The sequence below is a fragment of the Eutrigla gurnardus genome (assembly GCF_963514095.1).
Source record: "Eutrigla gurnardus genome assembly, chromosome: 2".
NCBI lineage: Eukaryota > Metazoa > Chordata > Actinopteri > Perciformes > Triglidae > Eutrigla > Eutrigla gurnardus.
Genome location: NC_139916.1, coordinates 18957198 through 18971114, shown reverse-complemented (window position 1 = coordinate 18971114; position 13917 = coordinate 18957198). Strand labels below are relative to the sequence as shown.

The 13917-nt window shown below is 42.1% G+C and overlaps 2 protein-coding genes across 3 annotated transcripts; one reads left to right on the top strand and one right to left on the bottom strand.

Annotated features, from left to right (window-relative positions):
* Positions 1–1596: 1596 nt before the first annotated feature.
* On the top strand, positions 1597–2798 carry LOC311024869 (oxytocin receptor-like; the record flags this gene model as incomplete). Its single annotated transcript, XM_084027444.1, has 2 exons — positions 1597–2437; positions 2623–2798. The coding sequence occupies 2 exons, from the start codon at positions 1597–1599 to the stop codon at positions 2796–2798; spliced, it is 1017 nt and encodes a 338-aa protein (XP_083883570.1).
* A 1494-nt stretch (positions 2799–4292) lies between these two features.
* Positions 4293–13250, bottom strand: crbn (cereblon). 2 transcript variants are annotated; one of them, XM_084036981.1, is made up of 11 exons: positions 13140–13250; positions 12748–12857; positions 12388–12590; positions 11906–12058; positions 10687–10849; positions 10201–10263; positions 10001–10085; positions 9719–9834; positions 9220–9284; positions 7756–7887; positions 4293–7250 (listed from the first exon to the last, which is right to left on the bottom strand). In XM_084036981.1, the coding sequence occupies exons 1-11, from the start codon at positions 13216–13218 to the stop codon at positions 7067–7069; spliced, it is 1353 nt and encodes a 450-aa protein (XP_083893107.1). In that variant the 5' UTR covers positions 13219–13250; the 3' UTR covers positions 4293–7066. The 2 variants fall into 2 exon arrangements, with proteins under 2 accessions (XP_083893107.1, XP_083893108.1); XM_084036982.1 differs by having other exon boundaries at positions 13146–13250.
* Between the last annotated feature and the right edge of the window lie 667 nt (positions 13251–13917).

Here is a 13917-nt window from a genome sequence, read left to right as displayed (position 1 = left end):
ATGACCGGTTTGGTGGCGGGTCAGTGATGGTCTGGGGAGGCATTTCTTTGGAAGGTCACACAGCCCTCCATGTGCTTGTCAGGTACCCTGACTGCCATTAGGTCCCGGGATGAGATCCTCAGACCCATTGTGAGACCATATGCTGCCCTAGATTCCTTCTAATGCATGACAATGCTAGGCCTCATGTGGCTGGAGTGTGACGGCAGTTCCTGCATGATGAAGGCATTGATGTTATGGACTGGCCTGCCCGTTCCCCAGACCTGAATCCCATTGAGCACATCTGGGACATCATGTCTCGTTCCACCCACCAACGCCATGTCGCACCACAGACTTTCCAGGAGTTGACTGCTGCTCTGGTCCAGGTCTGGGAGTAGATCCCTCAGGAGACCATCCGTTGTCTCATCAGGAGCATGGTGTTGTAGGGAGTGCATACAGGCACGTGGAGGCCACACGCACTACTGAGGATCATTTTGTCATGTCTTGAAAAATCTCTGATTCTGAATCCAGACCTCCATAAGATGAGGATTTTGATTTTATAATCATCCTTATGTTGTTTTGTTGTCAACGCATTGCACTTTGTAATGAATAAAGATTTCCAACTGGAATATGTTATTCATTGAGAACTATGTGGTGTTTAGGTGTTCCCTTTTTATTTTTTTGAGCAGTTTATATACAACAAATTGGTGAGGATCTGGCCAAGGAACAGTCTATCGGATAACAGTGACTCTGAAATTAATTTCCACAGCTATTTCACAACTACTCTTCTTATACTCTAAAATGTATTTGCACATATTGTTTGTGTATTGCTTTAGACGTAGCAGGGAGAGAGCAGCTCATGGGGGTCAGGCAGAGACAGGCAGCAGCACAAGCAGTCAGGGAGCGGCGTCAGAAAGAGACACAGCAGAGGACGGATCTTGTGTGGCCGCTTTAAAACCACACCAGCCAGATGACTATTTTGAGTTTGGCAGCTCAAAATATTGATTTTGATCACTTTACTTGAGTCTGTGCCTTACTGTGGCAAAGGTTCTTCAGCTGATAAGGAGAGGCATCCTTAAGGATGATAAATCAATCAATACTTAGGCCTACTGATGGTTTGCTTGGCTATGCCTATCAAGCAAACGGTGCATTAATTAAGAGTGGTTTATGATGAAAAAGAAAATCTTACCAAACTTGACAAAGCTGCTGATAAACGATCACATAAATGTCTTTCTGGAGCTTTCGATAATAATTCCATTGTGTGCGCAAACAACATGAGCACAGATACAGGCTTTATTTGTTCCCTATAGAACAATAATACATATTTGCTTGGTAATCCCATTATTGAATGAACCTAAACTCCACCCAGTCTCATCCCTATATATAAGGGCACAGCTGCGTGTGAGATCACCCTCCTTCCAGTTCTGTTCAAGTCACCTCCGGCACTATTTGAAACATACATCAAGGTAGACATAAAAGATCGCTGACAAATGCTTACTATTTTAATGTCACGTAGGCTACACGGTTCACCAGTAAAAGTTTGCAGATTCATTTTGTTTTGGAGACATTTCAAGACGGTCTGTTCTTTTAACCTCGGAACCTGTTCACGACCCGAACACGATGTGTCCTCTGAATGGCAGCGACTTGGAAGCGGAGAACGTGGCGAGAGACGACAGCCTCGCCAGGACGGAGGTCGCGCTGCTCGGCTTCATCTTCATCAGCGCCGCCGTCCTCAACACCTCCCTGCTGCTCGTCCTGTGGAGGCAGCGCAAGCAGATGTCCAGGATGCGTGTCTTCGTCTTCCACCTGTGCCTGGCCGATCTGGTGGTGACTTTCTTCCAGGTGTGCCCGCAGCTTATGTGGGACATCACGGACCGGTTCGCAGGACCAGACCTGGTGTGCCGCCTGGTGAAGTACCTGCAGGTTCTCGGCATGTTTTCCTCGACCTACATGGTCGTGGTGATGACAGTTGACAGGTACCAAGCTGTCTGCAACCCGATGGTGAAGTTCCAGCGGACAAGCTCGAGGATCAACGTGCCCGTGTGCGTGGCGTGGGGGGTTTCCCTGCTGGGCAGCTTGCCGCAGGTCTTCATCTTCTCACGGGTCGAGGTTGCACCCGGCGTGTTTGACTGTTGGGCCAAATTCATCCAGCCGTGGGGGCTGAAGACTTACATCACCTGGACCACTCTGGTCATTTTTATTTTACCTGTTATCACCGTTGTTGTTTGCCAAGTGCGCATCTGTCGAGCCATCCAGATCAATCTGTGCCAAAAGACTCCGCGGAAGGGCGACGTGGGTCTCCCCCTGCCGTCCAGGGCCAGCGGTGTGGCCGGCATGTCCAAGGCCAGGGTGAAGACGCTGAAGATGACTGTGGTCATCGTCCTGGCTTATATTGTGTGCTGGGCTCCCTTCTTCACTGTCCAGCTTTGGTCCGCCTGGGACACAAACGCGCCGAAAGAAAGTAAGTCATCAGAAGGTGGCGCACAGTTTGCTGTTCATTTCTATTATTTACTGTAGCTGATAGAGAAATTGGGTTTTCTTGCATGCGTGATCAGCAATTAAATGCGCACAACATTTACGCACAACAGATATTCAGAACTGTCAAAGGACACTTCTTTGCAAACATCTGGCGCTTTGTCATTCCAGCTGCGACTTTCACCATCCTGATGCTGCTGGCCAGTCTGAACAGCTGCGCGAATCCCTGCATCTACCTGCTGTTCAGTGGTCAGTTTCCCAAGAGGCTGATGGCGCTCCTGTGCCAGCGGCAGCCCGACGCCAAGGATCCAGTCCACGACGAGGCGACGCTGGTCAGCACGCTGTAGCCCATGAGCTTCAAAAACGTGCCCGAGTACAAATGAGGAGAACGCGTCACCATCTGGGCAAACCTGAAGTGGGACCAGAGGACTGTGCTCCTCCAAATGCTGGATGTTGACGGATGACTAAAGCAACTGACTATCGAGTCATGTGGAAATTTAAGAATCAGAATGGACTATAAAGATGATGTCATTCAATTGTTATGATGTGACATAAAAAAACATTTAATAGAAGCTGGATTTGGACTTGAGGAAGACGTTTGCCTTTCTAATGCCCAGGGTATCCCAGGGCATTGCACCACTGAAAAACCTGGTTACGGTTGTGTGATTTCAAACAAAAAAAAACATTTGCTTTGGTTGAGAAAACAAAACCATTGGTTTAAAAATAAAAACATAATATTTGGGCTTAAAATAAGTACTTATGTTATTAAGTAAAATGTAAACAGAAAAACGGGTTCAACTTAAAAAAAACTATACTTTGGGACACAAACACTGGTCCCCTGGTTGAAAGTCCTGTGTTTGTCTGACCCATCCACCTCAGTGTATGGATTTGTTTGGTTTTCATACAGGTTTGCATTAGTTATGTACTTGAAAGTGGTGGGGCACCTTCAATGTCTGTATGAGATATTTCAGCCATTATTGTGGGACAATTAGGAAACAAATTCTCCATCATTAGACCAGGCTGACAACTGTGTGGTATTGGTATTATGTGCAGCAACTGTGGAGTCTGCGGTATGGTTTTTGTTCAGATCACTATGGCAGCGCTAACAGTCTAATGAGAATGAGACTGTTAGGTTCAACACGTGACCTTCGTGACCTTCAGCTGGACTTTGTAAACAGCTTTGTCTCAATTCGATCCAGCAGATACATAATCTCATCTTGTTTGACAATATTAGTCTTCATTTTGTATTTCATGTTGTTTAATGTCACTAGGATTGGTTTCCTAAGAACTTTGCAGCATCTTTATGGTTATTATCCCCAAATAATTGCAGCACTGTCAGAGCATGTTGTGCAGATGTTGTAGGGTCACTTTTTGTACCTTCCTGCTGGTGACGAATCCTTTTAGTCATCTCTTGTTGCCAATGAGCGTAAACCAGTTTCCTGCTGTTGGGAGAGCAACAAACAACATTACCCAGAATTTTGTTTTTCTGCTAAAATCATTGATAATCGATATCTTGTTGCAGTAATGTTGTACAGTAGATAGCGTGCGGTCTTGTAAATAAAAGTCAAGCAATTAACGGTCCGATTAATGTCAGGAAGTAAATTATAAACACTTTGTGTCCATCAAGAGCTACTCCATTCCTGATGGTCCGGGTAGTTGCATGTTTGAGGTAAATTGGATATGAACCACTCAGGTGCTAATAGGTATTTTCAACACTGTCATAGAGGTTAATTCAATTGGTTTATTATTGAGGTCAAAGGTGGACTGGACTATATTATAGTCAGAGGTGTTCACATTTTTTTAATCCTCCATATTTGGGCAGAATATACACACACAACATATATGTTATAGCACATTTATTGTTGGGGATTGATGAAAGTCAGCTTGGGGAACATCGAATCAGCGATATGACAAAGAATATAACCAATAGAGGCATAACACAGGACTGAAGATTTTACCAGTTTTTCTCAGAGAAACTTTCCTTTGTGTGAAACAAAATGATATGATATGAAATGGTTGAAGGCCCAACATAGAATTATAAATAAGATTTATTTTTAATGTAATCAACAATATTCTGAAATATTTCTAAGGAAGTTCCCACCTTCTGATTCTTTAGGTGAACTTCTTAAAACATTCAATTCTATTTCCTGGGTTTAGGTTGTATGACTGAAAAAAGTTGTATAAAGCCTTTCTGGCTCAAGTGATGTCCCTTGAGTCAGAATCAATTTAAGACGACACGTTTTAAAAAGAAACAGGTGAGGAGCGAAACATGTGGGCTTGAGGCTAAGAGCTCTAGGCTACATTAGCTTCTTTGAGCCTAACACCCACATCTCAATTGCATTGTGGGTAATGTAAGTGTCAGGGAAGTTTTTTTTGTTTTTTTAAAGATTTTTCAGGCATAGACGCCTTTTATTAGCAGTGGACAGATAGGAAAGACAGGAGAGAGAGAGGGGGTGTGACATGCAGCAAAGGACCGGGGTCGGCTGTGTATGCGTACGTGCCATGCGCTCTAACCACTCCGCCACCTGCGCACCTGTCAGGGATGTTTTGACCGAGATGAATCTCTGCTTCTGCTGCATCGAGTCGGGGAGCAACGTTAAATCATAGGAGACTACAAGAATAAAAGATGAATTCAAACCACAAAGTCATGTTATTATGTACAACTGTACACCCAAACAGCATTGCACTTAGGATAAAGAGTAACATAATCTTTTTTTAAATTGAAACCCATCAACCTTTAAAGAGTTATTACATTTTAACAATTACTCTAATTTGTTTGAATGCCAAAGATTATTGTGACAAGATCGAGAGACAAACTCACGTCTGTACGGTAAATATGAAGCCACTTCCAGCAGTTGGTAGTTTAGCTTAACATAAAGAGTAAAGCAACTAGCCTGGCTCTGTCCAAAGTTAAAATAAATCTTCCTACCAACACCTCTCAAGATAAATAATTAGTAGGTTAGATTTTTTTTAAATTAAACACTTTGTGGTCTCTGCATCCAGATATAGTTGCATCCACATGTATGAGTTGAACAAATGAGATCAAATGTGTTAATTAGTATGAAGATGTAGGGATACTGGGAGGTATATTTTGTTAACTTTTTATATTCGTAGGCAGGCTAGCTGTTTCCCTGTGTTTATAGACTGTATGCTAAGCTAAGCTAACAAGCTGCTGGTGGTTTATTATTTACCTGACAGACACAAAATGGATAATCTTATCCTCTTGGCAAAAAAAAAGCAAATGAGTGTATTTTCCAAAGTTTTGAACTATACCTTTTTAGAAAATATCCAAAAAACTGTAATTGGACATACCAACATCTTCACAATCTAGATGATTTCTTATTGCAATCAATGACTTTGCTTCGTGATAGTAAAGATTATTTCTGAACAATTCTCTGTGACATGAAGAGATATGTGAAATAAGAGTCGGATACTACAATCAATCGACCACACTTATATTACACACCAAATGCTTTAACTGCCCCGAATTTACAGCAACATTTATACAAATGTGAGCCAGCACCTTGCAACAAAACCGCAAGAAGTAAAATCCTGAAACTGCAACACTACAAAACTAAAAAAAAAAACCTATTAACTTAATGTTAATCTCTTCATCACTCTCATCCTTTATAATCTTTCATCTGTGGCTCACTGATTGATCAAACATATCAAAAGACACTGAGCTGCGGCGTAGGCACACTATTTTAACATGCCTCACAATATGGACGAACTAAACGAGACAGGTGACTGCTCCCTTTGCTCTCTGTAATAAGTAGCTTTAACTTTCTTTAAAAAAAAAAAACCTCGACTTGGCATCTCTAATTTTCACTTGCTCGTTTCCTGGACAACTCATCTGACAGGACAGCGAGCCTTCATTTGAATACAAGACACTGATTATAATCACGAATATTACACATCGTCATTATTGTCACCTCAGTTTTTTTGTTTATTGCATAAAAACTGGTGTGATAATAGAGAGCACACATTGATGGGCATGTAAAATTACTTTCCAATCTTCTTTCATACAAAAATACATCAAATTTAATTCCAAGATTCAAAATATCCCCTATAGACAGATCTACACTTGCATTCCCTCCACTGACCTAAAGCAGCTGAAATTACATCAGAAAACACAAGAAAGCCACAAAGGATTTGAATGCTGAGTGACTTATATTAACTAGTTGGTTTTTACAACAGATTAAAGTAGGTGACCAACAATATCCCTCTCTCAGCTGCACAGTCAAACTCTCCATCACACAGAGGAAAGGAGTTGAAGGGAAACTGCTGCACATCTGCAAGCTGCTAGGATGCTACAACATGTCTTTGAATCAATCTGTTATTCTTTCTTTCATTCTATCCCTTAATCATCTCACTTCTGTCTCCACGAGAACCTTTAGAAACAATCACGTCCTCCTTCCTGCTCTAATTTGCTCTCAGAGTGCCTACTGACCTTTCCACTAATACGATGGATTTACTGCCATGGATGACAGGCGATGTGTGATGCATCGATCACTTAAAGTAATCGCAGCCAGAGAGTGCATTAAGATCCAGGCTTGTGGGATTGCACATTTTTTTTTCTCATTTTTTTTCTTTTACAATAACTTATGGTCCGACATCACAGGCAGAAGAGGCGAGAGCTACCTCTCCCATCGTCCCCCTCGCCCTGGGGAATACGGGGGAGCATAGCTGAACGGGTCAGACCCCAGAAACGAGGCGGACACAAGTCCTTCTTGGTGGCTGTGAACTTCCAACCCATGTGAGACCCACAGGTCCGGCACTGAGCGATCGTCCAGGCGTATCTGAGGGTAAAGGAAGAGCACAACATTTTATTAAAGTTCCCCAGCAGGTATAATGGTGCCGTTTCATCAACAAAACAGTTCAATTAAATTGATTAAAATAACTTAAAATAATAAATAATTTACGCCCCTGGTACAATTGTCATAGCTGGCGTGATCCCATCGCAAGATGTCCTCAGATTTAATTTATAAGTTATAAGTTATTTATATGCAACCTTTTACAAGCAGCTTATACTGGCACTTACTGCATGGATCATTAAGAAGAATCATTTGGCTACTGACCAAGAATAAACAGTATAACTGTTATAATTGAAAGCCTTATCTATAAACTGTTACAAATACTAAATGCATTCAGCCACAAATGGCACAGTGTACCATGATTCCACAGCCTCTCATAACTTACTACTTAAACAACTGTTGCAGACATTGCTGTAGCACTTGATCCATACAGGCCAATTGAGTCAGAGGAAGGAGTGTGAGCAAAATGAAATAAGTATGGCAAAGTTACCCTGGAAACCAGCTGTGCAGTGTGGATGGCCTGCCGATCAGGTTGATGTTGTTGGCTTTGTAGACAGTCAGGGTTTCATGGACATATCCGTGAGGGTTGACGTACGCAGCCATGGGGCCGTACAGAGACAAGCTGCAGGAAGAGGACAGGCAGGTGGAACACGTCATCAGCAAAGAATATAACTTCAGTTAACGGTTCAGACAAAAACAAAACATCAGGGTGGTCCTTTTAAGGAAAGAACAGCCAGGAACTAATGAGCAGAGTTGTAAAGGGAGCATGCAGCACAACAATGTCATAATGTTCAGATTCTAACATGCCAGTGTTTCCAAGGCTACCACATGTTTTGTGTCAAGGTGGCTTCTGTGCATAAAATGTGTTTAATATAACACAACAGTGCAGCCACGACTACTCTGGAGTGAAATAGTATATCTCGAAATAAGACAAAAATAATGTAACATAGTTTAGTCCTTGCACACAATAAAACCAGACAAAGTGACGCAGTTTTTCCGAGTAGCAATTTACTTCACTCCAGTTCTGGCTCAGGTCCTTAATTGAAAATGCATTAGCTGCATACATAGTTCTTAGTCAGAGGAAGTGTCTAACTTCAGAAATCAGATTCAACAGATAATCATTCATTCACTCAGATTATCTGGATCTCCTCACGCAAAACAGTTAATGCTCTTTTCCTATAAACAGAGAGCGTGTCTGGACAGTTTCATTGGGGGGTCTGTTCACACACCATCAACCAATATAAAAACATTACATAACTGTGTGTGTGTGTGTGTGCATGTACAAATCAGGACCACGTATATTCATGATGAAACCCCAGACTTTGTGCAACTTCCCCACATACGTCAAATCCGTGTTAACTTTGTTGTTGTTGTTGTTGTTGTTTTTTACATTAACCCCAACTGCTACAGGGGAGAACTTATTTTTCCTATTCAAAAACAAAAAAGTATAATGCAGCCTTACATTTAACATGTCTGTTTTCCATTGAAATAAAACATTAAAAAAACACATGCAGCCTACTAACAGCATTAACAGTAAAGTAGGAGCAAGTAGAGATACACCAATTTCCGTCTTTCTTACCAACTTTCTTTCTGTGAATTACAATAACTTTCAAGTACTGTTCAAAAACAGAAAGTTTTTGTAATTTTTCTTTCATGGAAAATTGCTTCTGTGCCGCTGTGTGTACAACGTAAAACTATCATGCACTACTTTTGATTGACCAGTCACCAGTAATAGCTGAGAACTGGGAGGTTTCGCTGGCGGCCAATCGATCAATCCAGCAACAACCTCTTCAAAGACAGACATCTCAAGAGACTCAATGCAGAAAGTGTGAGTGTAATATTCACAGTGATGACTTTCCTCTCTCAAACAAATGCCTTGAAGTTTAAATGACACTGTGCCGAAAAGCATTTGTAATAACTAAGCTACAACATGCAAAAGAACTGACGTCCTCACCTGAAGATCTCATTTTTTGTGGTGATTTCTGTGTCCTGGCACTGCTTACAGCACAGTGATGTGCACTGGGGAGGAGAGATGATATCGTGTTTAAATACATGCCAGATGTTCTCGATGCAAAGCTTATTGAGGGTGCTGTAATATTCGACCCCGCTGTGCTTCCACAAAAGCCACTAGACAAGCCGGATGATGAGTTTGTGTCTGCAGCGTGTGACGTGTAAGACTCTCTACATAAAGACGGATCATTATCCTCTATCAGACCAGAGGATGAGACCAGAAAAGCGACTGTTGGACTGAAATATCGCAGAAACAACACATCCACCACAAGCACAGCTAAATATACCAGAGAACATTAGAGGGGACAAACAGACACAGTCTGTGCGGAATGTAGGAACACCAGATCTTATCACACCATGACAGAGATGATGGCTGCAGGGACAGAGGAGGACAGCTGAGTGGGTCTGGCAGGAATGAGCGGTTTGTGATGCCCTGTCCTTACCCGGTCCATGATGTCCAGCTCACAGCGAAGTCTCTGGATGGCACTGCCGATCTTCAGCAGTTGGAGCCGCAGAGCATCGTCTATAGGCAGACAGGCTGCCACTCTGTAAGAAAAGTCTGAGAGAAACCAGACATAAGGGAAAGAGAGTGATGAAAGAAAGAGACACAAGCGAAAGGATGTGTGTACGTGTCTGCTATCCATCTGTAACACACTGAACAGAGGCTGAACAGAGGCTAAACAGAGGCTGAACAGAAGCTGAACAGAGGCTGAATAGAGGCTGACCTACGGCGTTCGTAGGGAGAGTGTCATCCTTCAGATTCTCGTCCCATTCATGGAGCTGTTTCTTCACTCGGTTCATGAGTGACTCCTGTGAGGTCAGACACAGGAAGCAGGCAATCATGGTTTACATTTGCTCCTATGTGATGTTTATATACACAGTATGGAGGAAATTCCACGTAGAGCACACTGGCTGCAGTACTCACAGAGTCGTAGAGAGCGTAGACCCACGGTGGCCATGGTGTCAGACTGGCACAGTGAAACTTCCTCTGTGATGAACAACAGATGCGTCATTAACTAATTAAATCTCCACACAATGAAATAAAATATTTTTTGAACATTAAGATTTGCCTTAATTGAGATAAAGGAATCCAAGGTACGGAAATGCTCATGCTTCCAACTGTTGGTCTGACAAAAACAAGACATTTGAAAATGTCATCTTGGACTCTGGTAAGTAGGATAGAAAGTGTCACCTTTTTCTGAGTTATAAAAGAGACCCAACAATTAACCAATTCATTGAGAAAATCAATAATGGAATAAGCATGATAGTTGCAGTCTTATGTGAGTCGCCTCAAATTTACATTTCCTTGTGATGGACTATAAAGTGATTCTAAAGTACTTCACTGCAAAAGATGCTGCATGTTATTGCTGCATATTTGACTACATGTACTGTAAGTGTTGGCGTGTCTCACCTGTTGGTAGTTATTCCACCAGCGCTGAGCCTGTTTGCAGCTCTGAGTTGGGGGTTTGGAAGAGGGATGCATGTGGAGCCTTGAGAAGGTTGTTAGCTGCACGGCAGAAAGGGGGTCTGGAAGGATACGTTCTGGAAGAATCTGTACTTTGGCCTGTTTGATCCTGGAAAGACAAATGAAGAGAGACAATAACAGGTTGTGGACAAATGAAAAAAAAATGAATGAGAACAACAAAAGGCGATGGAAACCAAGGAGATGTATGACAGATTAAACAAATGGCTTATGGCTGAATGCTATCAGGTGTATAACGGGATGTTTATAAATCTGAGATGACCACAAAAGGTGCCGCCTGAATCCCTCCAACTGCTCCTCACTCATGATGTACTTTGCGTGCTTCCTGGAGTTTGGATAAACATTCACTGAGCAACACCACATGAATCATAAAAACACCTTCGGGTGTAACCATGAACCATAACTGACACCTAAAATGTCATTGCTGTGGTCAATTACAGTACAAAAAAATGCTTAACAGGATTATGAAAACCAAGTTATGCGCATTACAATGATTGAATGTGTACATTTACAATAGTTACAACACAAATACAATTGTTGAAAGCTGACAATGCTGGTCTAGTTAGTCTGCCCTCTAGTTGTGAACTGTGAAAGCACCACTTTCATAGTCATTTAGGGAAAAAAGAAAGAAAATGTCCTCAGTTTCAAGCTGCAAGAAACGCCTGGTCAAAGACTGATAGCTGATGTCGTCATCTTTGAGTAAATACGCATCGCAACTGATGTATATAAAAAATTTAAATTTCAAAGTTTGATTACATTGTTTACATCGACTGAAAACATCTGAAGAATTTTAATATTTTGTATATGTTTGCACTCCAAATGACTATGAATTGAAATGAACATATATAGGCTGTTAGGGTACACACTCATGTAAATGATCCACTAATTGGCAGTCCCAGGTTAGTTCAGTGTGCTGCTGGTTTTCTATCTTATCAGGTGGCTAATAACAGATAATTCAGATCATATTTCTGTTTAAATCAAGTCCCTGCATCGATGATTTCAATGAAAACCTGCAGACAACCAAGGACTCACTCCATGTGACAACAATGACACAATGTGTACGTCTTCATTCATAGACACCAGCTCTCATTCAAATGTGTATATGCATTAACCTCCTCACCGTTGTTTATGAGGCAATTAAACTTACCCATCGGCTTGAGTTCTTATCTCATGGACCTTGAATCTCTGCCTCCCCACAGCTTTCACTTTAACAGTTTCAATGCCATATTCTTGCTCTTCTCTGTATGCATAGATTTCAGCTGTTGTCCCAAACTCCGCTTCCAACTCACCTGCATCACTGCTGAAAAACATTATAAAAAGCCAGTAAAATTACAGACAAACAAAAACAATGGTGGAAATAGCATCAGCAGACATATTATGACTTTGAGTCCTTCACTTAGGTCAAGCTCTAAAAAACAGGATCCTACATTTCCCATCAATCCACTTAATGGGACTTTTATTAGAATCTCCAACCAAGCCTGGTGGATGCCCTGGTGTACCCTATTTGAAGTCTCCAAGCTCAAGATAATCCTCATGATATCATCAGGGTAATTTTCTCAGACTTTAAAAAACTCTTTACATGATACAAAAAAAGAAAATGATACAAATCACTACTGCATCACTACTCACCCGTGTGCGAGCACGGCAAAGGTGCGGTCTCTTTGGATGACGCTCCGCATCATGCTGACCTCCTGCGGCCTGAAGAGCTGCAGAGGCAGCGTCTGACCTGGCACCAGCATCACAGCTGTGTGTGGCAGCACAGGGATGGTCTGACAGCTGTCCTCGTCGTGGACTGTCCGGCCGTGAAACTCCTCCATGTCTGAGCCCAGGTACTGCCACCACAGGGGTCACAATCACCACAACAAGACCACAATGGTCACAGAAAAGTAACCTTACAGCTTTCTGACAGATTAAAAACGCAGGGAACGAGATATGACACATGTATGGTAGTAAGCATGCAGAGAAAGAAAGTATCTTGGCGTCACTCACAGAATGCGATGTGGGGAGACTCTGGTCAAAGGTGATGATTGTGGGCTTCTCTGCGTCCTCGCTGTCTCGGTCTTCAGTCTCCATGTCATCTTCCTCCTCTTCCTCGTTGTCTGTCATGGCACAGCAAGCAGAGTCTCACAGTTAAGACCAGTTAGCTCTTTTAGTGTTTCCTAACCAAACTACAGACGCAAATGTGTCATCTCAATGAGTCAGTCTGATGGTAAAGATGACTGACAGTGACAGCAGAGGTTCACAAAAAGTATCAGTGAGGATATGATGCCTGACAGTGGCCTGCTGTGAAGAAATGTTAGCTAGCTACTAGCCGGGCTAAAGAGATGAACGCTTTCTGGTGAAACACCGAGCAGACCCGCCAGTTGTTCGCTGAGTTTAACTGTTACCTGGTAGAAGCTGTAACTGGTTCCCCATGTTGTCGTTAATGTTGTCTTCACCTCCACCCCTCTCGTCAGCCATATCCTTGTGTTTACAATACTAACTCTTCTTCTACGTCGTCTTCACAGTGCAGCGTCGAGGCGGCTCTCGAGCGCCCTCTGGCGAAGTCACACGACTCAACACTGAGATTATGTATCTGGCTATAAATCTAATCTGTCAGGCCCATTTGAAAAATGTTTGATTAAACTTTTGTTGTACTCCATCTTTTCCCCTCCGGCAGTGACTGGTTTGGAAACCATTATGCAAATGTTTATACAGAAAAAATACATTTAGACGGTACATATTCATAATGCTTAACCATTTCATGTTTCAGCTGTCAAAAGTACATACGCTACTTTTAGATTTACAAGGTACTTGTATTCCACATGAATACTTCCATTAATGCTACCTCTACTTAACTACATTGCAGAGGCAGGTAGTGTCCATGTTATGCTGCATTTATGACAGCTTCTACCTAGCCACAGCTTCTTTTGCAAAAGTTGAGGCCATTTTGCCTGCATGAGTACTTTTTCTACTTAACAGATAATTTTAGTACAGGATTTAAACAGCAATTTCGTTTTTTGGGTCATTGATGGGGGGGGAAGAAATTGTTTTATGACCATTAATGCAATTTATCCTTTGTGAAAATATAGAGCCGCTCGATACAGTATTGGGCTGCCATGTACTTCAGCAGGCACATTTGATTTTAATCAAGTGTCATGAGGTAGCTTTCATTATCAA

Bases quoted from the DNA above. Each gene is read 5' to 3' on its own strand.
- crbn (XM_084036981.1), bottom strand. From the start codon at position 13,218: ATGGCTGACGAGAGGGGTGGAGGTGAAGACAACATTAACGACAACATG. The intron at 12,591-12,747 runs GTGAGTGACGCC...CTGTGGTGGCAG, and splicing joins GTCTCCCCACATCGCATTCT to TACCTGGGCTCAGACATGGA. The intron at 7,251-7,755 runs GTAACTTTGCCA...CTTTACCCTCAG, and splicing joins CTGCACAGCTGGTTTCCAGG to ATACGCCTGGACGATCGCTC.